General features: G+C 44.9%; 3 protein-coding genes across 3 annotated transcripts in view; 1 reads left to right on the top strand and 2 right to left on the bottom strand.

Annotated features, from left to right (window-relative positions):
• LOC121654646 lies at nucleotides 1-2,392 on the bottom strand. The gene has a single exon (XM_042008863.1). It carries the CDS (start codon nucleotides 2,390-2,392, stop codon nucleotides 83-85), a length of 2,310 nt encoding a protein of 769 aa, XP_041864797.1. The 3' UTR covers nucleotides 1-82.
• A 525-nt stretch (nucleotides 2,393-2,917) lies between these two features.
• On the top strand, nucleotides 2,918-4,406 carry LOC121653797. Its single transcript, XM_042007456.1, has 2 exons — nucleotides 2,918-3,116; nucleotides 3,359-4,406. The coding sequence occupies exon 2, from the start codon at nucleotides 3,430-3,432 to the stop codon at nucleotides 4,105-4,107; it is 678 nt and encodes a 225-aa protein (XP_041863390.1). The 5' UTR covers nucleotides 2,918-3,116; nucleotides 3,359-3,429; the 3' UTR covers nucleotides 4,108-4,406.
• A 7,203-nt stretch (nucleotides 4,407-11,609) lies between these two features.
• The window catches only part of LOC121654010 (F-BAR and double SH3 domains protein 2-like), a 49,200-nt gene continuing 37,352 nt past the window's right edge, over nucleotides 11,610-23,457 (bottom strand). The window contains exons 12-20 of the mRNA XM_042007836.1: nucleotides 22,251-22,346; nucleotides 20,100-20,252; nucleotides 19,794-19,928; nucleotides 18,084-18,167; nucleotides 17,216-17,399; nucleotides 16,909-17,132; nucleotides 15,769-15,979; nucleotides 15,620-15,684; nucleotides 11,610-14,658 (exon numbers count right to left, since the gene is read on the bottom strand). Coding sequence (XP_041863770.1) covers nucleotides 14,575-14,658; nucleotides 15,620-15,684; nucleotides 15,769-15,979; nucleotides 16,909-17,132; nucleotides 17,216-17,399; nucleotides 18,084-18,167; nucleotides 19,794-19,928; nucleotides 20,100-20,252; nucleotides 22,251-22,346 — 1,236 coding nt within the window. The 3' untranslated portion in view covers nucleotides 11,610-14,574. The remainder of the gene's footprint in view (nucleotides 14,659-15,619; nucleotides 15,685-15,768; nucleotides 15,980-16,908; nucleotides 17,133-17,215; nucleotides 17,400-18,083; nucleotides 18,168-19,793; nucleotides 19,929-20,099; nucleotides 20,253-22,250; nucleotides 22,347-23,457) is intronic.

Consider the following 23,457-nt stretch of genomic DNA (forward strand, 5'->3'; position numbering starts at 1 on the left):
TCATATGCGCTGCGGGTGGAGGAGGATCTGGCGCTTTGAATGGTGTTAATAACGTTCTGTGGGAGCCCGGAGGTGACCAAGTTCAACCTCTCACGGGCCAAGCCCACAAAGCCATGCGCTCCGGGTGAGGGTGGAAAATCTCCCCGCGCGCCTGTGACAGAAGATCTCTGCGTGGAGGTAGAGGCCACGGCTGGCTGCAAAGCAGCTGAAAGATTTCTGCCAGCCAGTGTTTCCCAGGCCACCGGGGTGCTATCAGGATGAGGGAGTGACCCCCCTCCCGCACCCTGGCCAGAGTGGGAATGATCAGCTCCAGCGGAGGAAACGCGTATAGAAGGAGGCGTGGCCATTCGTGCGCTAACGCATCCAAACCCAGTGGAGCGCTCTGATCGGTCAGAGAGTAGAACATTGGGCACTGAGCGTTTTCCCTCGACGCAAAGAGGTCGATCTCTGCTCGGCCATATTTGTCCCATATCAGGGTCACTACCTCGCTGTGGAGTTTCCAATCCTTGTAGCGAGGGTGGCCTCTGGACAGCAGGTCTGCCCCCCGGTTCAAAATGCCCGGCACATGAGTAGCTCTCAGCGATAACAGGCGAGAGCTGCTCCATATTACCAGCCTGTGTGCCAACGTGTGCAGATGACGTGAGCGCAGACCACCTTGTCTGTTGATATACGCCACCACTGTGGTGTTGTCGGTCCTGACCAGAACATGTTGTCCTCTCAGAAGAGGCAAAAAATGTCTCAACGCCAAAGAGACCGCCAGGAGTTCCAGGCAGTTTATGTGAACCGATTGCATCTGCGAACTCCATAAACCGTTCACTGTCCTGCCTTCGTGTGTGGCACCCCATCCTGACATGGAGGCATCCGTAGTGACAACCTTCCTGGTTAACACGGTCCCCATGGGAACGCCCGTGGTCAGGAATGCCGTGCGTTTCCAAGGACGCAGAGCCTGGACGCATGCCAGCGAGATCAGGACGCGGCAGTGACCGTGACGCGTCGGACTCAGTTTGAGTGACGCAACCCATCGCTGGAACGGGCGCATGTGCAGACGGCCGAATGGGATCACCACCAGCGCCGATGCCATCAGCCCAAGCAGTCTCAGACATAGTCTGAATTTCAGCCACGCCCCCCTGCGGAAAAGTGCCAGACAAGCCCGAAGAGCTTTCACCCTTTCCACAGAGAGACGTGCCCGGAACTCGACTGAGTTTAGGGACAAGCCTATGAATGTGATGTCCTGAGTTGGGGACAAAACGCTCTTTTCCCAATTTATTGTGAAGCCCAGAGCAGCCAGGTGTGAAGTTAGCACCCTGATGTGCGCCTGAACCTCCTCCTGAGATTGTGCTGCAAGAAGCCAATCGTCTATGTACGTCGCCAGGCGCAGCCCCCTCTCCCTCAGGGGAGCGATGGCAGCCTCGGCGCATTTTACAAAAACCCGTGGACTTAGAGAAAGACCGAACGGGAGCACCAGGTATTCGTAACATTTCCCTTGGAAGGAAAATCTGAGGTATTTTCTGTGAGGGGGGTAAATAGGGACGTGAAAATAAGCGTCCTTTAAGTCTATGGAGACGAACCAGTCTCCTGGACGTATACACCGTATTAGAGCTGCGTGTGTCAGCATCCTGAACGTGTACTGTCTTAAGTATCTGTTCAGAGCACGCAAATCTAGTATCGGCCGCAGACCCCCGTCCTTTTTCGGGACGAGAAAATATCTCGAATAAAAGCCGCTCTGGCTTTGCTCTGGTGGCACAAGCTGAATTGCGCCCTTGTTCTGCAGGGTGGAGATTTCCTCCTGCAAAACACGAGCCCTGTCTCCCCGGGCCTGCGACTGCAGTATCCCGTTGAAACGGGGTGGGGTGGAGGCAAACTGGAGTCTGTAACCTCTGATTACAGTCTTCATTACCCAGTCCGATGCCCGACACATCCTCCACTGCGGTGCTTTGTCCGCTAATGGGCCGAGTGGCGTTAGATTTGCAGACCCAGAGCGTACCAACACGCTGGGCTGCATTGCAGCAGGGCCTACTCCGCCTGTGACAGAGAGAGAGGCTGCCTGCTGTGGAGCACTGACGCCCTCTTGTGGCGACACGTGCATCAGCCCAGCCACATTCTGTCCCATTATTTTCACTTTTTTTATTGTCCATGTTTTTAATGGCTGCGCCCTCGGCTCGGAGCCTGGCTGCGCGCCGTAACAGAACTTTAATGAACTTATAGGGGAGGAGGGGAAGTGTGTGTTTGGGCACTGGTGTGTGCTCAGGCACTGGTGTGTGGCACCAGGACCCAGCTCTGGCTCCACTGAGCTCTCGGCAGGTCCGGTTCTCCTCCTTTTGGCGTGGCTGTGTGCGGGGCGCTCCGGCACACTCTCTGCACGTCTTATGAACAGTCCTGAACATGTCCGCATTTGCATTAGCGGGGACAGAACGTGTCCTGGAGGGGAGGGGGCAGGCGTCTGGCTGAGCCCGTTTATCCTCCCCAGCAGCTGCGCTCTAGGTAGCGCGCCTCTTCTTCTTGGCGCCCAGAGTGACCGGAGGGGCGGCTGGTTCCCTCGGAGTCACACTGGGGGCAAAGGGCTTCTTTGCCCAAGCGCCCTTGAGTTCCGGCGGTTTCCCATGAGCGCGGTCGCTCGCCTGCGGCTGACGTTTGCTGATGCGGTAAGCTGGCCGAGCTGTCGCTTGAGCGAACGTCTGCCGGGGTGCAGGGGTTGGAGTAGGTGGCACTTTTCTGGGGAGGCACAGCTGCAGTGCTTCACCTTCTCGCTTCTTCTCCTCACAGCGTTTTTGCATCGTGGCCACAGCCGGGCCGAAAAGCCCTTTCGGATCCACGGGCACGTCGAGGAGTTGAGCCTTTTCCTTTTGAGGCAGACTAGACAAATTCAGCCATCGGGCTCTCTCTTGAGCGACCATCAGGGCCATGGCTCGTCCAGAGGCCTGGACAGCGCACCTGTGGAGACGCAGACAGAGGTCTGTCACCACGCACAGTTCTTCCCACAGGTCTGAGGTCGGTGTGGTCGACATGTCCTCCTGTAATTCCGCCTGGTAGGCAAGGAGCAGCGACGACGCATTCAATGCTTTCACCGACAGTGCCACCGATTTATAGCCCTTCTCCGTCATGGATGACTGGAAACAGTCGGCTTTGGACGGCAGGGTGGGGCCCGCCGTAGTCATGGTGGACTTTTGGGTGGGATGGAGGTGGGACGCCAGGAGAGGTTCGACCGGAGGCAGGCGGGAAAAACCTCTTTCATCCATGTCAGCCCAGTCAAGCGCCGACCCTCCCTGGACGGGGTTCTTGGCGGAAAGAGGATTACTCCATGACCGGGTTGCCTCCTCCAGGCATTCCGGAAAGACCGGCAGCAGCTGTTTGGTTGAAGATTTTGCTCTCGGGAGCCTCTTTCCCTCGTAGCGGGACGTGGTGGTCTCCGTCAGGGTTTCAGGCCACTCGATGCCCAGCTTTGCAGCTGCTCTTCTACAAACGTCATGCAGGTCCACCGTTGCAACTGGGTTTGGAGAGCCGCTGCACGTGCCACCCGAGGCCACCGGCTTTGCAGCCGGTGGGACAGAGAAGGGTTCGATATCTCCCTCGTCCTCTTCGGAACCGAGGCTGATAGATTCGTCCCCAGAGTCAGAGTCGACTCCCGCGAAGTCACCGAGCCCCAGAGGGCTGGCTTCCTGCTCGTCAGGGTCGGTTAACGGGGCAACAGCATCTAGCTGGTCGCCCCAGCTGGTGCCCATAGGGATGGTGTTTCCCTGGCCACTCTCAGTCAGCTCCTGTGGTGGTGGGATGGTTACCCCCATCACTGGGTCTGTGGACGACAGGCTAGCTTGGCGTGCTAGCCTGCGCCTTCGAGTCTTGAGAGACAGGCGTGCACAATGCTCACAGCTAGTCGGGGATGCTAACGCGTCCTGGGCATGTTGCAGCCCAAGACACGAAGCACAAGCAGCATGGGTATCTGCCCCGGAAATCTTGCTACCGCATGCGCACGACTTGGGTGGTAGCTTGTCCGTCTCCATGGTGAGGAAAATTCCAAGCTCCGTGTTTGTCAGCTCCGATGGAAAAACGAAGCGATCTGCAGCTAGTATGGCGGCCAGCTGCAGCAGCTACTGTTTGGTGACAGCCTAGCTGGTTTCTCAGATAGCTGCGTAGTATCAGGAAGCGTCCGGCGACCGAGTGGTTAGCTCGCTCTGTGGACAGTAATGCTAGCCCTTTAGCTACACACGCCGTCTGAGAGGTTGCTTCTGGGAGCGAGAAGAGGTGTTAGACTAAAAAGAGATGGTCACGTCAAGCTTTTATAGCGGGAGGAAGCCCCTCCCTTACGGAGCAGACGTGACCTCTGCGTGCCAGTCAGGACTGGCGTAATGAAAAAGGGCTTCTGGGGACAGCGTCTGGGGGCGTGTCCCATAGTGAGATACCGAAACGAATGTTGAAAGAGAACTTATTTCTGAAGTGGTCTGCAAAATCTTCACACACAACGTCTGGTGCAGGCATTGCAGACTTGTTCAAATCAGTGTTTATTTAAATATATCAGTGGTTTCAAAAATAAATTTTGTGTTATTTTGTTAATTGTGATGAGGTTTGAGAAGTAGTTTTCTTGCCTGTTTTACTGAATTAGTGTAGATTTTAGGTGTTCCTTTAAAATTTCATTATGGACTGTTAGTTTTGTTTTCCTCCATTTCTTCTCTGCTCTCCTGCAGCTTCTTTTTAACTCTTTAATTTCCTGGCTTCTCCACAGTGTTCTGGATTTAGTTCTTGATCTTTTTGTTTTAAGTAGAGCTGCTGAGTCAATAGCTGACGTTAGTCTATTGTTAAAATGATTAACATAAAATCACATGATGCAGGTAAAATCTAAGCAGAAGTTTGGCCTAAAATGTTAATGAAATTTCCAGCTACTTCAGAAGTAATATAAATTTTCCTCGGTTCTCACCGGAGCCTCCTGTAGGCTAAAACTGGTGATGTTAAAAATACATAACAGTGGTCACAGTTATGGTCTGTCCCTGCGGCGTTGCCAGACCCCATTAGGCTGTGCAACATGCTGTTTAAAACCCATACTATTTAAAATGTTTAAAAACTCGCTGGCATAGGAATCACCAATGTGAATGTTAAAAGTTAAAAAGTACATGCTGCTTCACTTGCACTTGCATTTGCCAAGGCAACGGTGAGTTTAAACTAAATATTTTATTGGTATTTGAGTTGATATATGGTTTTGACTATGAGAAATCATGTCTGAAATCCGTAAAGATATGATTTATGCGCCACTCTTCTCTGACAGTTGTCAGGAGTCTTCTTGACAGTGAATAGAAAGTAATGTGGCTCCATCTTGTGGTAGTAACAGGTATTGCAATTAAATGCCGTTTATAGGTCAGAACTGGTACTGTATGACCTTTTAACGTCTCTCTTTTTAGCCTGTTAAGATGTAAGAGTGTCTAATACATAAATGTCAACGGGGGAGGGGGAGTTGAACTATTACAAAGTCTGAAAGGGCTGAAGCACAAATACAATATTTCATGAGAAGCCATTGTGTTTTCTTTAACCTGTTTGTTATTGATAATGTGATCATGGCAGCTTTCGCCCGTGGTTCTATTGCTGTCCATGGACGTCAACCACCTGGGTCAATTTGGTTCATCTGACGAGCGCGAGCATTACGATCGATGCAGGAGAAGTATGGGGGTATTTAACTATCTTTTATTAAGAGCGTAATTGTTTGCTTTGAGAGCAAGATTTCTGGTTTTCACGCTCAAATATCATCTTGCTCTCTCTCAAAACTCTCATCTCACACTCAGAAAGTCCCTCTTGCTTTCAAATATATTGTTCTTCCTTTCAAAACTCTGCGCTCAGACTTGGTCTCTTTCCCTCACACTCAGACACATTCTCTGCTGTCAAAACTTCTGCTCTTGGATATTTTTTCCTCTCTCTTGGGTTGCTGAAATAGCTGCCTGTCAAACCTCATCCAGCCAATAGAATACGAGATAAATCGAGAAAATAGTCCTCACCTTCTTCAGGGTGCACTTGTTTCACTTGACACTCTTAGCCCAGATTTTGTTTGAACATAAACTTTTTAGTAGTGACTAATTATCAGTTTATTTTTTGTATAAACAGTGTTTCATTAATAAAGCAAATAAGTTGTTTCTAATAGTTTTCTACATTGTGCAGTGTAAGAATAATCTAGAGTGTGGAGACTTTTTTTTTCTTAAAAATTACTGAGGCTGAATGGATAGCTTCAATATACAGCTGATCAAGGTGGTGAGAAAGTACATAAATATAAACAACACATCCTGGTTTTAATGGAGGTTCATCTTTCTGTTAAAAGGGATTTTTTCCTCTCCACTGTCTTTTCGTGCTGCTCATATTAGAGGAATGACTCCAAGAGATTTGATACACCCCAGGGCCTCTTCCCGGTGGGACGTGCCCGGAACGCCTCACCAGGGAGGTGTCCAGGAGGCATCCTGACCAGATGCCTGAGCCACCTCATCTGGCTTCTCTCAATGCAGAGGAGCAGCAACTCTACTCTGAGTCCCTCCCGGATCACCGAGCTTCTCACCCTATCTCTAAGGAAGATCCCGGCCACCCTGCGGAGAAAACTCATTTCAGCCGCTTGTTTTCTCAGTCTTATTATTTTGGTCACTACCCACAGCTTGTGACCATAGGTGAGTGTAGGAATGTAGATCGGTAAATCGAGAGCTTTTGCCTTTATGCAGAGTCCACATCACTGCAGACGCTACTCCGATCCGCCTGTCGATCTCCCGCTCCATCCTTCCCTCACTTGTGAACAAGACCCCGAGATACTTAAACTCCTCCACTTGGGGCATTCCCGACCCTGAGAAAGTACTCCAACCTTTTCTGGCTGAGGACCATGGTCTCTGATTTGGAGGTGCTGATTCTTATCCCAGTCGCTTCACACTCAGCTGCGAATCGGTCCAGCAAGAGCTGAAGATCACGGCCCGATGAAGCCAACAGAACCATTTCATCCGCAAAGAGCAGAGACCCAATCCTGATGCCACCAAACTGGATCCCCTCAACACCTCACCTGCGCCTAGAAATTCTGTCCATAAAAGTTATGAACAGAATCAGTGACAAAGGGCAGCCTTGGCGGAGTCCAACCTTCACTGGAAATGAATCTGATTTACTGCCGGCAATGCGGGCCAAGCTCTGGCACTGGTTGTACAGGGGCCGGACAGCTCGTACAAGGAGGTATGGCATTTCATACTCCTGGAGCACCCCCCACAGGAGCCACCAGAAAACCACACTGCTCCTCCTCAATCTGAGGTTCGACCCCTGTAGTTGGAGCACACCCTCTGGTCCCCTTTTTTGAACAGGGGCACCACCACCCCAGTGGACCTGGATGTCCATGCGATGCTGCAGAGGCGTGCTAACCAAGACAGCTCTACAGCATCCAGAGCCTTAAGAAAATCCAGATGGATCTCATCCATCCCAGGGCCCCTGCCACCGAGGAGCTTTTAAACCACCTCAGCAACCTTAGCCCCGGAGACAGGGTCCCTCGACTCTGTTTCCTCGTCGGGAGACGTGTCAGTGGAATTGAGGAGGTCTTCGAAGTATTCCCCCCACTAACCCACATCGTTCCGAGTCAAGGTCAGCAGCCCACCATCCTCACTGTACACAGTGTTGATAGAGCACTGCATCCCCCTTCTGAGCCACCGGATGGTCGACCAGAATGTTCTCGAAGCCATCCGGAAGTCATTCTCCATGGCCTCTCCAAACTCCTTCCATGCTCGAGTTTTTGCCTTAGTGACCTTCAAAGCCACATTCCACTTAGCCTGCAGATACCCATCAGCTGCTTCCGGAGTCCCACAGGCCAAAAAGGCTCGATAGGACTTCTTCTTCATCTTGACAGCATCCCCCACTGCTGGTGTCCACCAACGAGTTCGGGGATTACAGCCTTGACAGGCACTGACGACCTTATGGCCACAGCTTTGGTTTCCCACCTCAACAATAGAGGCACGGAACACAGCCCACTCGGACATAATGTCCCCTGCCTCACCCGAGACGTGGGGAAATCTCTGCTGGAGATGGGAGTTGAAACTCTTTCTGACAGGGAACGCTGCCAGACCTTCCCAGCAGACCCTCATACCTTGCTTGGGTCTGTCAGGCCTGACCAGCATACTCCCCCACTGAGCAAACGGACCACCAGGTGGTGATCAGTTGACAGCTCCACCCCTCTCTTCACCCGAGCATCCAAGACATGCGGGCGCAAGTCCGATGATACAACTAAAAAGCTGATCATTGAACTGTGGCCTAGAACAGTGGTTTCCAACCTGGGGGACAAGGGCACAGGGGATCCCTGAGGCTTTGAACGTTAGAGCCATTGTGATTAATGTCCACAAATTATCCCTATTTTAAGAATAATAAAGTAAGGCTGTATGTTATTCATTTAAATTTGGCTTTATCAAAGGACAGAACTCAAACAGAACACATTATTTTTGATGAGAATTTCACTTTTGAAAGCCTAGTGTCCTGGTGCCAAGTGAACATGTGGATACTCCTATGCCTGAACATGGTGCTCGTTATGGACAAATCATGATGAGCACAGAAGTCCAATTACAAAACACCACTCGAAAACAGATCAGGGGGGCCGGTCCTCCCAATCACGCCCCTCCAGGTCTCACTGTCATTGGCCACATGAGCATTTAAGTCCTAATGTACAACGTAAACCCAATGTACAGGCGCCAAGTCAGGGGGCAAAGAGTATGTCCACATCTACTAGGTGCCTCTCACCGGGAGCAATTCCAAGATGGAAGAGGATCCAGCTCTTATAGAGAACAGTGGTCCCAGAGCCCAAGCGTGCATCAAGGTGAGTCCAATTATATCTATCTATAATTATATCAATTATATATTATATTTACCACCTGCGGCCCCTCCTGCAGGTGGTAACGGGAGGGGGGACCCATGTCACCCTTTTGGGCTAAGCCCGACCAGGCCCCATGAGTAAAGGCCATAAAATACATAAAACGCGCATCTGCATGAGATCACCTGCACTGTTTTGAACTATTCAAAACATATGACCTTTTCTAGCACGTGAAAGTTATAGTCGCCGTGAAAACCAAAACAGACCCCATCTTTGTCTACGCAGCTGCATCTGCAGCACAGTGTAAAAAACTATGAGAAAAGTTTCTCATTTCCTACCTGACACCGTGAACAAACATTACACTGTAGCAGAGGCCCTGGACAACATCTTGGAGTCCAACCCAGAGGACGGCGAACACGGCGGTGACACCTCAGATAACTCCGGTGATGTTGAGGACTATTTCCTGGGATCTGACACAATGTCTGCCAGCTCCAGTGACTTCTCTGACAGCAGTGAAGAAGCCACAAATCTGGACCTTGCCTGGAGGTCTGAAGTGGAGAAATCCAGTGGTCACCCACAAATTCCATGGCACTTTAGTGGAATCCTCCCGGCACGAGAATAACCACTGAACCCACCCGCTATGCCGTGGCCCGAGTTGATGAGTCGGTTGACAGCTTCAACTTATTCTTCACTACGGAGCTGACCAGTCTGATAATCAAAGATGCAAACATAAAAATAAAAAAAATACAAAATGCAGACAACAAGCTTGGAAGGAGGATGGTCACCGACTGGAAGAACATTGATTCCACCACCGTGCGTGTCTATGTTGGGTGGTTTGCTCAGCTTGTATGATCTTCAACCCTGGTGAGGTCTACTTGGAATGTGCCAGATAAAGAGCGCTGCAGTTTTAGGCATTACATGCCAATAAAGCCAAAAGTGTGGGTTGCCTGTGGTGCCACAACATCATACTTCTGAAGGGTTGGTCTCTACACTGGCAGATCAGCTGGTGCATCGGCAGGAAAACAAGTATCAGATTGTGTTCAACACAATTTTGAGCAAAGTGATGCAAAATTACTCAGAAACTGTATTTATTTAATGTCACATTGGGCTCTTATGGGTTAAAATCCAGACTGAAACCGGGCATGAGGTCCCTTTGGATTTAAATGTGTAGAAATATCTAGAAATAACCCAATGTTTGTCAGGGTGCATACCTCTTATATATATAGAGACTGTCAAATGTAAGATTTCATTCATCCCAGCAGGTGTCCCTGGCATACTGTTTTCTGCTTGTTGACCCCCATCTCCTGTCCTCACTGCAAACCGGTCCAGGCAGATGACCAACCTTCCTGGTTCTGATGGAGGTTTTCCTTACAGGTGTGGTTCTACTGGAGGTTTTTCTTCCTGGTTGTGATGGAGGTTTTCCTCTCCACTGTCTCCTTGTGCAGCTCAGGATGGAGAATTGAATCAAAGAGAAGATTTGATGCAGTCTCTTGGTTTCCTTAGCTAGGTCATTATTGTTATAAACTGGTCAATATGAACAAAATAATTACAAAATGGACTAACGTGGATGATATAATGGATTTAATTTAATTGGATTATAATTGGACTTGATTGAATCAGACTGTAAAAGTGACTTGAGATTACTTTGTTGTTAATTGATGTTCTACAAATTAAGCTCTATTGAATTGAGATGAATTATTTAAAAAATGTCTTTATTCAGAAAAAAAACAACCTATATTTAAATAAAAGTTGTAGCTAATTTAGTTTGCAGATACAACTTTCTTCTGATTGTTGGCTTTATTTTACATGTCGGGTCATTTGTGTGAACTGGACACACCAGAGGAAAACCTGTTGAAACTGGAGCTATGGCAGCTGTAATTATCTTTTTTTTTTTTTCTTAAAAAGACCATTCTCTCCTTTAAACTTCTCAATAGTAAATATTTTCTCGTTTCATTTCCTGTGATACTGAGTCATGCTCAGAACAAACACCTATAAAAAAATTTCAACCTTTCCTGCCACCTGTATGATGGGATTATTTAACTGGTAAATTAATCTCCCAGCACAATTTGAAGTGGTGAGTTTATCAGGGTTACTCAATCAGTCCTACAAGGGCCACAATCCAGCAGGTTTTCAATATACTCGTGCTTCAACACACCTGAATTAAACAGATCTAACAGCCTTTCAAGTTCTGCACGATGACTCATTAATGTGAGCAATGTGGGTTGAAGCAGGGATGCATGGAAAACCTGCTGATTACAGCCCTTGTGGGACAGAATTGAGTAGCCTTGGTTTAGATTAAGCAACTCCAAGTCTTTGGAGAAAAAGAAACTGGAACGTTGTGATCCTTTTTGGCCACTAGAGGGCAGCAAAACATGTTTTTTTTCATTCACACGCTGAAATTCCCTACAAGTATTTATAGAGCAATACTGAAGCAGTGTTTCACCTAATGAGCTTATTTATTGGCTTTTACTCAGCTTAATGCGCCAGTTTGATCACCAGCTGCAGGTCCACAGATTTACAGTCAGTTATTAATTAAATAAATACACTGTTCTCAAAACTCGGCTGCGTTCACTGAGAAAACAGAACAAAAGTCAAAAGGAGTGAATCGTGGAGTTTGTTTCATTTAAACTATCTTTATTTCACATTTATTTGTACACAATAAATACAGATAAACATCCACCGGTGTGTAAATCTGAAGCTGTAAAACAGGAATTTTCTTACTGAATTTCAGGTTGATCTTATGTGGACTGAGGACCAGTAGCAAATTAACATCTTCTCTAATGGAAAAGAGACTTCAGTCTGACAACGGTCTTTTTCTGTTTTGTTTTTCTTCCATTTTAATACATCAGGGTAAATGCAAACTTCAAAAATAAGTTTGATGTCATTCAGATCTCAGAGAGATCAACGAGAACACAGCAACATGGCTGACATATCTCTTTTCCTCGGAACAAGCTCAACTATGGTTTAATAGGTCTTAATCCTAATTCTAATAACATCAACATAAAAATGAATGAAAAGCTGTGCTATTATTTGTACAGATATCCATCTCCAAGCTTTCTGTAAACTATTGATGTTTTGAAAATAATCCGATCAAAAAGTCAGATCTCAAATCTCGATCTCAAAGACACTACGATGGCTATGTAAGGCTAAATAACACAGGAGCTGATAAAAGAAAAATATTCATACCAATACAGCTGGTAAACAAACTTCAAATAACATCAACAATACTGGAAGGGAATAAAAAGAGATTAAAAAGTGCTTCACTATGACAGTATAGATTTTAAATCAGACAGCTAGCAGCTCAGGATGGTTTCCTCAGACATAAATGTGTTAAAACTGCACATGGCTTCAGTGTAAACTGTCACCAAACCAACACTCACCAGCAACCAATACTGGCTTCATAAAAACATCTCTAAATCTGGATGTTAAAACAAAAACAACAACAAAAAGTTAGACTGTGTGTACGCACTACGTTTCTCCCTTTAATACGGTTTCTCATCATCTGGAGTAAAGAAATCAAACATGAAAAGAAATGTTTAAAAACAAAGAGAAAAACATTATTTTGATCATTTTACTGACAAAAACAATCACAACTAGAAATTGCCACTTTTCCCTTGTTTGTGTAACTGCGTTCAGTTATGAGTGTCGGCGGAGAGGACCAGCCTCGCCCGTGCTGGCGCGTGGATGTAGCGGGGACAAGCACTTTTGGTTGGAGTTGCAGCGATGTGCAGACGGCGTGCGGACAGCGTGTGGACGACGTCCTCCCAGGTGGAAATCTGTTGCATAGAAGTGACCTGAAAAACGTGACCGCTCCAGACGAGATGACGGAGCTGCAGGATGTGGGCGACTTCGTTTCTACATCAGCACTATTATTAACAGCAATCCTGACAGTTTGCTGTTTCTATAAAAAGATCAATATTTGGAATTGATGAAGGAGCAGTTAAAGCAGGAGTTCAGCATTTTGGGAAAGAAGTTAATTTTGTCTTCTACAAGAAAAAAAAAGTATAAAGGCCGGGAGGTGATTAGCTTTAACAGCTGCAGATATAAGCCAGCTGAACACCGACATGGCAACCTAACGGTTACCGCTGGGATCAGACTGCGTGAGAAGCCGCAGTGGGTGATCATCACGACGAAGCCTTTCCAAGTGCTGCAGGGTTTGTTTCTTCTTCTGTTCTTAATGCTAAACACGTGTTTTACGTCTCCTCAGAGGAGCCTGAAGGATAAATTCACCAACGTTCATCTGACACTTTCGGACTCTGACCAGTCGTCGTGTGGACATCGACTCCAGCAGAAATAACAAGTCATCAACAGGAATGCGAGCGTCTACGTCTGGTAAGTCAAAAACGTGTTAATAGAGCATCTCTAAGTCTGTAAACATCATCCGTGCAGTCAGACACTGTCCATATTTTTCTCTACAGGTCCATGACTTCATTTTCCTGGTGTCTGCATGGTTCTGTTCATGTGAAAGCTTAAATGTTTCATGAAAGAATCATGAGTTCAAAAAACTGAACTGTGATCTGGATTTATCCAGACTTGTGTTTGTATGTGTCTCTTTTAACTTAATGAATAATAAATAATCTGCTGCTTAGTTCTGCACTGCAGAGTCGTTGTTTGTACATCATCTCTGCAGTGAATCTAAGTGCTATTTTTCCTGTTCGATGCAACATGAGGTCTTTCATCACAGCTGTTTCTTCAGGCTGGTTTGGTGAATAAAAGCCTTTTGAGTGTTGCTGTGGAGGGACGGTAACCCGGTAGCAGGTTTTACACTGGTAAGCAGGGTTTTGATATATTTTAAGTTTTAAATGCTCCAAAAGAGACATTTCCCTCCATTTACAGCCTCCACCAGTCACCTCCAGGCAGTCAAAAGTACAACAAAGAACAAATTTCCCAAATTGCTGAACTCAGTTAATTATTACTGGAGTATAATATCAGGTTACCTTTATTTTACTGGATTTTTCTGCAGACTGTCATTTAAATTAAAATAGTATTTATTGGGACTGAAAATTATTCTTATCCTAACAGAATATCTAGACGTTGGTCTGGACCAGGGGTCTGCAACCGTTACAATTCAAAGAGCCATTTTTCCCGCAGCCCCACTAAATAAAACTCGTTTAATGACGCAAACGTTACGAAACCTTTTTTAAAAAAGACAAACTTATCATTTTTGATAAATATTTACCAAAGGAAATTTGTTGTTTTTGACTCCCCTCCCCCATTTTTTCTTTCTTTCTTTCTTTTTTTTTTAAGGTTTTAAAATAAAGGAAAACATAAAACTTTTGCAAAAAGCGGTTAGACAGACTTTCTTCTACGGGATGTTTGTGGAAAATGATGGGGAAAAAAAGGCCTCTAGTTTCCAACCTCATGGCAAGAAAAATAGATAAAAGAAAAATATTACTGGTACTTTTAGTGCCATGTTGTGGAAATTCAATGCAATTATTCAATGAAAAAAAGATAAATTGCTAATAACCTGCATCCTGTTATTATATCTATATTTAAAAACATTAGCAGGTTCTTTAGCATTTTTAGCCATGTATTAAGAGCCATTGTGGAGCCGCAGGTTGAAGACCTCTGTTCTGGGCTCTGTAATGGGAGATAAACTTTTGGTAATGAAGTGTAGGAGGCGACAAAATCAGAAAACTGAGTGAAAAATGAAACTAGAAAGGCACGGTTTATCTCCACAACACGTTGACCCTACGAGGTCTGAGTGTAGGGCCTCTCCAGGCGTTTCCTCGGGTTTCCTTTGGGAGTGCGTCTGCAAGTCCCAGCGGGTTTGAACCACGCTGCCGCCTTCACACCAGCGTGATCTCCACCTCTTCTCTCCGCTTCACCTGTCCACGAGGATGCTGCTTTGGAGGTGGAGGAGCAGCTCGTACCTGCAAACATCCATCAGTCAATTTCAAAAGGGGACAAAAATGTCTAAATCAGGGGTGTCAAATAAACGGCCCGTGGGCCAAAACCAGCCTGCCAGAGGGTCCAATCTGGCCCGCAGGATGAATTTGGTAAATGTAAAAATGACATAAAAGATATTAACTATCATTTACTGCTAAAAGTAACTAAGTAAACAAATAAATATGTGTAAAACAATAAATGAAAATAGAGTAAAATAAATAATAAAATGAACAAATACAAATACTGTCAGAGCCTCACTCAGTCTGCCTCTGGATTTTGGATTTCCTGACGGATCGCTCTGAGGCTCTCCTCAGGGCTGCGTGATGAGCTCACTGCTATTCACCCTCTATACTCATGATTGTGCCCCCCTCCACCACGACAACAGCATCACAGCATCATAAAATTTGCAGGCTCATAAAGTGGGTGGGTGTGGGTGGGTGGGTGTGGGGGCGTATCAGGACGAGGTGGAATGTGATGTTTTACATAGAAGTTTTATTTTTGTTGTATTTTTTTTTTTGTTACTATGCACTTTAAGGACTGTACTTTTAATTTTGTTGTTCTCGTACAAAGAAAATACAGACATTCTGATTCCGATATATCTGTATATATGAAATATATATAAATTTAAATGAATAATTAATAAATAAAGATGAATTTAAAAAATATTAAATTTAATAAAACACATAAATGACAAACTAAGGCCAAATAGTGTTGATTTCAGGTTCATAAAATGTTCTTAAAGGATAGTTTATTAGATGTAAATATGAAGATATGAAGATAATGTACTGCTTATACTTATTTATCTAAAACAAAGTTGGAGTTGTCATTGATTATAGGTTACTATGTTATTATGTTATTAGTCAGGTCTAGTTGAGATCAAACTGTGCTGTATCTGAACTAAAAACAGCATGAGTCAGCTAAAATTTAAACTGTTTTGTGACTCACAGGTCGGATGGTTCCGGCGCTGCTCTCTGGGTATTTGGGAGGTTGAGGGGATCCTTGCACCGGGCCTGGAGGGGGGGCAGTGGTAAAGATTACAGTGACTTTACATACAACTTTATGCATCTTCTCTGCAGACGAAGCTGCAAACTTACTGTTGTAAGGGCTCTTTTGTGGAGCCGGAGGTAGCCTGTGGTGTCCGTTGTGATAGGAGGGCGGTCGGCCGATGGGAGAGGCTGTGGCGCTACAGGGACTTGACACAGGAGAGGACACGGTGGGCGTCTGAAGGGGGCTGCTGTGGAGAGGGCCTGGCTGAAAGGGGCTGCAGGGGGAGCGATCGGACTGGGCCGAAGTGGAGGGAGAAGCCTTGAACACAACCAGCAACAAACATGTCAGCCCACTGTGCCTCATCAGGTTTAAAACCCACTGAATCCCACACTGACAGATCTGTTATAAAACTGAAGGGAAAAAACTGGATTTATTAAAAATGTGTACCCACATTACACAACCTTGTAACAACTTTTGAAAATTTTGTTTATTTACAAGTTTGATCTAAAACACCCTCCTCTTCCCGACTGAGCCTGAAGATCCTGTCCTCGAACAACATAAACAGGAATGGTGACGAGGAGACGTTTTGTTAGAGTCCAACATGAGCGTGAACAATCGACGTAGTCCAGAGAATATGGACACAGACTTTGCTTTGGGCTTACAGGCACCTAAATACCAACAACAGCGACTCCGGCCCCCTCACAGAATCCCCAGTGGGACATGGTCCTATGTCTTCTCTAACTCCACCAAATACTTGGCTTGATAAATGGTCAAACTCCCATAAACCCCACAGCAGCTCCACCCTGCTTCTCCTGAATCTGAGTTTACCAATCACCTGGAGCCTCCTTTCCAACAACGTGACGTTAACTTTCACAGGGAGAGAGAAAAGTGTGATGTCCTCTGATGTCTGGAGTGCATGCTCCGGGTTCTCTTTTTACATTTTTTTTAATTTAAGCATTAAAACCAATTTCACAAGTTAGAAGATGGATAGACTGCAAGATGAAGGCAGGAATAAGACACCAAGTACTCCACCAATCAGACATGTTTTAGCTTCACCTAAAAATAAAGGTTTTTTTTAGTTTGGCATTCTCATATTTAGTTGTTCTTCTTGGACTCAAAATAACAGATTAATGGGCTTATAGTGGAATGTCACAACTTCGTCTTTATTTCGTGTAATTCTAAGATTGCAGTTTGTAAACAATATTTCTCAAGAATCAAATGTTGGGGCTTCTTGAGGATCAGAATACCTGTGCACTGCCGAGTTTTTGTCCGTCTCCATTCTCTCCAACTCCGGCGAGGTCCTCCACCAGAACCGCAGGAAAGACGCCGACAACGCCGTTAAACTCCCCCTCCCAGAAGCCGTCGTCCTCGTGGGTCTCTCTGCTCAGGATACGGATGATTGCGCCTTCTGGAAACGACAGCTCATCGTCCGTTTGTCCTGCGTAGTCGTACAAGGCCTTTGCAAATGACACTGTAATAAAAGAGAAAAAGGGTTAGGAACTAACACAAAGCTGGAAACAACAACAGGCTTCCTCCGTTGAAGGTTTTTCTCACCACTCGAGTCTCCATTGACGGAGCCAGTTGGGAGTTCAGACTCGGGTTCTGTGGAGTTGTTGGAGGAATGGGATCGAGCATCTAGCGCGGCCAGAGACTGGAGCATGCTCAGCAAGCTGTTGGTAGAAGGCAGCTGCAAGTATTTCTCTGGGACGTAACCGACCTGTCCACTGCGGTTTCTGGCCTGGAAAAGCAGGAAAAAAAGCTGGTGATGGTGATGACTGGTGAAATCGGCCTGATGGGAGGCAGTAGATGTAGAGGAAGCTATCAGAGCCATAGCTGCGTGAGCCTCCATGACCTCATCAACCCCTAATCTGTGACAAAAAGCTGAATAATCGCTGAATATGTACATCATATAGGCCAGAGGTCACTAACAAGCGGACCGCGGTCCGGATCCGGACCCAGAACCTGTCCCACATGGACCCCGAGTTAAAATATAAAATCTGATCGGGTGCTTTCATTTTAACTGGCGCAACTTTTACAGTCTTTAAGGTAGTGGTCAGGAAACACGTGGACCAATTGCACGTTAGGTAAGCCACCCCACGTGGTGCACTCAGCCAATCAGTGTGTGAGGCTCCCAGCGCAGCGGTAAACTGCAGCTAGATCAAACAAAGCAGGGATAAAGACGACTGCGCCGGAGAAATGCAGCAGAGTTGCTAAATCTGCCTGTTACTTAACTTATTTGTTTTGAAGATGATTTATTTAATATAGACCAGATAACTTATGCAGGGACCATTATGTTAATGCAGCTGATAAAACTTTTATTAAGCAAAAGCAAAAATGTTCATTACAGACTTTATAAACTTTAAGAACCTTTAATGGAATGAAATAATTTAATAAGCGAGTATAAATTACTGAAAGGAAATACCTTAACCCAGTCCTCCATGTCTCCATCATCAATGACTTCCAAGATGTCCTGCTCCTCGATGGTCAGTTCATCTGGCTGAGATGCCTGAAAACAACATCAACAACAAAAAACAGTTAATATGACACTTAAGTACTGGAAGTCATTTCGTTGTACCTGTGTCCTGCACTTGTATAATGACAAATAAAGACTCTTGAACTCTTGAAGTAGCGCCGGGCGATATATCGAGTATACGCGATGTATCCCGAGGCATTTTACATAGATTTATAAAATGTCTTAGGCAGTAATTCTCTGTAGAAATGACGACACTGACGAGGAGACATTCAGCTGTCAGTGTTTCCTGATAGACATGAAGTAGCAGGAAACTCCTCCAGCAGAAAGCAGATATTTCTGTCTGTTTTACAGGTGGTTGATGCGACAGTTTCTAACATGCTCTCTCTTTCTCTCTGTCAAAAAAAAGTCCCCACCTGGATTTAACTAAGCAAACAGGCGAGAGCTTCCCATTGAATAATTACTGCATGGACTATGTTTCAGCTGCAACAAGTTATTTAACTCCACCTGATGCAATGAGCAGCTTCTCATTTCTTAAACAACCATGTGGAAAGACACATCCGTGTTCGTGGATAAGATGTTAGTCTGTTTAAAAAAGGGTCAGATCAGTGGCATCATAGAGAAAACATCTGAGGAGATGCAGAAACTACTAAAACTGGGTTCAGAACTGTCCAACACATTATTAAAAACTGGAATGATAGTGGGTAACCATCGTTTTCCAGGAAGAAATGTGGTCAGAAAACATCCTGAATGATGGTGATCGGTGATCACTTAAACGTTTTGGTAGAATCAGATGGAAGAAAAACAGCAGCAGAACTCAGGACTATGTTTACTAGTGAAACTAAGAACATTTCCACATGAACAATGTGAAGGGAAGGGGTTCCCTTCCAATTTTTTTTAATTGGGAGGGATTAAGAAAAACACTAATCAGTGAGGACAGTCAGAAAAAAAAGGTTCACTTTTCTAGGGAGCATAAAGATTGGACTCTGGAGCAATGGAAGGTCATGTTGTCTGATGAGTCCAGGTTGACCCTGTTCCAGAGTGATGGAGCATCAGGGTAAGAAGTGAGGCAGATGAAGTGATGCAGCCATCATGCCCAGTGCCTACTGTACAAGCCTGTGGGGGCAGTCTATGATCTGAGGTTGCTGCAGCTGGTCAGGTCTAGGTTCAGGTCTAGGTTCAGCAACATTGTGCCCAAATGAGGTCAGCTGACTACCTGAATATACCAAATGAGCCGGTTAATCCATCCTTCCCGATGGCACGGCCATATTCCAAGATGATAGTGCAGGATTCATGGGGCTCAGATTGTGAAAGAGTGGTTCAGGGAACAGGAGATATCATTTTCACACATTAATTGGCCCCCACACAGTCCAGACCTTAACCCCAGTGAGAATCTTTGGGATGTACCGGAGAGGGCTTTGAACAGTGGTCGGACTCTCCCTTCATCAATACAAGATCTTGGTGGAAAATTAATTCAACACTGGATGGAAATAAATCTTGTGACTCTGCAGAAGCTTATTGAAACAATGACAAAGAGAAGCTGCTGGAATCAAAGCTAACAGAGTTTTTTTTTTTTTTTTTTTTGAGATGGACAGTGTAGTTCCACAATATACTTGTCCAGCTTGTTCACTCTCTTTGTGTAAATAAGCTGTCTGCTGTTACCTTGTAGGAGTAAAGCACTTTGCAGGTGAGCGGATAATTTTTCAAGGTGCTTGAGGGGCTGGAGCTGCTGTCGTCCAACACTTCACCGCTGTCCTCCATCTCCTCCTCATCCTCTCGCTCTAAATCTGCTGTTCCCTAAAGAAACAAGATGAGACAGTTTACTCCATCAGGACTGTAATTTAACTCGGGCTGCAGCAGATTTAGAGACTATGTTCACGCTGCTTCCAGCTGTGGCAACATGTAATACACGTTGTTTGTAAACTACAGGTACAGTAATAGTGATGAACAGAGTTTTGAGGATCTTACAGAGAGTGAGGAATCGTTGGTACCGAGGTTGTTCCAGCGTTCGTTCTCCAGCTCCTCCATCACCTGGTTCATGGCGCTCTTCAGCCATGTTTCTACAGCAACTCCTGCCTGCCTGAGCAGGTCCAGACGGGCCTCTGCTTTCACTTTGACCGTCTGCCATTAAAAAGAAGCACAAAAAACTGCATGTTAAAGGAAAATACTTGCATGTGGAGATACGATTGGTTGTCCTTAAAACACAACAAAGGCTGTTTTTATCAAAACAAACACGCTTTAATATTATTTTCCCTTCATGCATTTGTTTAAACAAACTACTGTGTTTACTGGGTTTAAAACTCTGAGGAGGAAAACAAAAAAAAGAGTCTTAGTTTATCTGCAGAAAATCCACCAACGGCTGTTTTCTTTAATAGATGATTTTCCTGGAGTCCAGTCAGATTATTTTTAAAATAAATTTACTTCATAGTATTTGTTTTAATAGTACCTTTCATTAATAAACTCCATATTTATTCTGATTATCAACTATGTCTTTGTGCTTAAAATAAATCTCTGATAGCACAAAAAAAAAGATAAAAAAAAAAACAAAAACAAATAAAAAAATCAGTGGGCACCAATGAGATGGTTGAAAGAAACTTTATCCTGCAGTGGCACCTGTAATGGCCAAACTGCACTTCCTGATGGAGCTGTGACACTGTCTGATCTGGTTCTAATCTGGCTCTGATATGGCTCTCATCCAGTTTGGATATGGGCTGCAAATGGACTTTTTTCTTCACCAGCCAATGTTGCTGGTAGTTTGTAAAATTACAGGCTAATCTGAATTTCCACTAACCAGCTGTTTATTTGAGGAAAATAATCCAGATTATCAATGTGATTAAATGCATTTAATCATACCAATTTCTTTAAATTATTTTTATTGATGGTTTTTGAAAATGCTGAACAAAAACAACTACAACATTCTCTGGATATTCTCTTTTCCAGGAAGGGACAAAGTAACTTACTAACCAGCCACATTATTTACATCGTCCAGCCACCAAATTTTTTTTTTTTTCCCTTTGAACCTCATTTAAGTCTCTCTCCTCATTCAGCTGCACTTTATTCAGACAGGACCTCATGAATGACACTTCAAAGGATAAAGTCAGCACGCAGCCAATGGATGGATGATCCATCATGGAATAGTGTCTAGGTCTGTGCCACTAGACTGTCTGGAGCATCTGTACACCTTCTTTCTTTTACATCATGGTATGATCCCAGTCTTCCTAGCATGTGATTGGCCGTATGGTGTTCCCATCAAAGTAAAATCCTGCCCCTTGCCTGCTGAGCAGCAGCTGTTGAAGATCTGGCTCTCCCTAACGGGAGTCGGCTCATCTCATTTGCTTGAAAGATGCAAACTGACTAATTCATTACCTGCTGAAGTGGCTATTTTTATTTGCACCCACCAAATTGAAATTTGGCGGGTTGGTGGGTGTTAGTTTAGAGCCTTGGAGTTGGTTCAACAAAACTAAAAGCTCCAGTCAGAGTGTCTTTGTCAAGTTTGAGTTTAGGATTTCTTCTTCAGGCTCAGTTTACGTCTCCTATGCTATCCAGTTTTATTTATAAAACACTTTAAAAACTATCACAAAAACACACACAAAAAAGATAAAAGTAATAAAAACAAAACTTAGTCCTTTACTGTTAAAGAAGGTATTTTAGGTTAAAATGTCAACTTCATTTAACAGGAACATTTATTTATTTAAATAACAGACAAAAATCAACACTGAAGGTCAAAGAGGAACACAAGCAGTTAATAATGTTATTTTCTAAATTAACATATTATTTTACCATTTACTAAAGAGGGACATGCAGAATTCCCTGTAATATTTGACTAAATGAAGTGACTGAATATTGTGATAAAGATGATCATGTGAACATGTTATTCTTACGTATAAAGACTACCTTCAATTTTTCAGATGTAATCTAAAAAGGCAAAATAAGCAAAAACCCACGAGCAAGGGACTGAACTTGTGGAAAAGGATTTTCTCTTTACTTCAAACATTTGAAGTCCTAGACCTGTGTAAGAGTCACTGAAGCTTTCTGACCAGCAGGTGGAGTACTGCAGCTGTCTTCAGTGAGCCCAAACTGGCTGACTGTGGAGTCAGAGGAAGGTTTTGAGACGTTTACCTCTGCCCTCCGGAGACTCTGCCTGGCCACCTCCAACTTGGTCTCCATCTCGCTGTTCTGGTCTGAAGGCTCCTGCGTCCCGTACTCCTCCATGGCCTGAAACCAAATCACAAACAACGGTGGTCAAACACGTGGAGTTGATGGACGCTGTCCAACAACATGATGTGAAGGCAGTTTACTGAACATCACTGGAAACGAGTGACTCATTACTCAACACACAGTGTTTGATGACATACTGGAAACACACTGCTGGAGGTGCTGGTAATCACTTATCTCACCTTCATGTGAGGTGGCGGTGATAAACTTTTGACCTTTACGGTGTTGCTTCATCACTTCTGGCTCATCAGAGGTGACTTTATGATATCCAGGTTTATTATTACCAAACTGACGTACACTATTGTTTGACAAGTAAAAGGTCAGGTTTCTGCTTTATAGAAAGATATTCAGATAGATAGATTTAATTTGAGCAAATAAATAAATAATCTGTAAAACAGAACAATACAAAAACAAGACACATAAGAAGTTACTACTAGACAAACAGCAATCTCCAGATGATTTGAGTACTTTTGTGTCTGAAAAGGGAGTAGGGAGAAGTTTTTCACCGGTCACAACCTAACCCCCTTATACCACCATTAGACAGCGAGAAAAAACTAAAACAAACACACTCATATGCATATACACTTCATACAGTTAAACCATAGACCAGTGGTTCCCAATTTGGGGTCAAAAGAAAACACAGGGGGTCACTGAGGCTTTGAATGTTCAGAGCCATCATGAATAATGTCCACACATGGTTAAGAAAAAAAAATAAGGTTATGGGTTAATTTAACTTTAGCTTTATGGAAGGAAAGGGCTCGGCCAGAATACATTATTTGTGGTGAGAATCTCACTTTTGAAAGGATAAAAACCAAGCATGGTTCACAGGTCCTGTTCAGTGCTCCACTGGTCCATGCCACTTGCATCCCAGCCCTGGTCCTAGCCACCAGTACCACACAGCCCTTGCTGACACTGCTCCCGCCTGTCTCTGAGGTCGTCACGTCTACTTTGGTTCCTGTCTCCAAGGGGGTCCCAAGTGGGACACTAGCTCCTGTTAAAGAGGGGTTGCTCCTTCTCCTTAAGTTCCTGCTCCTGAGGGTGGTCCCAGAAAGAGACGCTCCTCCTTTTTCTATGGCTCCGGCTTCTGCCTTCAAGCAGGCCCTGCTGGGCT

Source organism: Melanotaenia boesemani, chromosome 15 (genome assembly GCF_017639745.1).
Source record: "Melanotaenia boesemani isolate fMelBoe1 chromosome 15, fMelBoe1.pri, whole genome shotgun sequence".
Lineage (NCBI taxonomy): Eukaryota > Metazoa > Chordata > Actinopteri > Atheriniformes > Melanotaeniidae > Melanotaenia > Melanotaenia boesemani.

Bases quoted from the DNA above. Each gene is read 5' to 3' on its own strand.
- LOC121654646 (XM_042008863.1), bottom strand. From the start codon at position 2,392: ATGCGGACATGTTCAGGACTGTTCATAAGACGTGCAGAGAGTGTGCCG.
- LOC121653797 (XM_042007456.1), top strand. From the start codon at position 3,430: ATGCCCAGCTTTGCAGCTGCTCTTCTACAAACGTCATGCAGGTCCACC.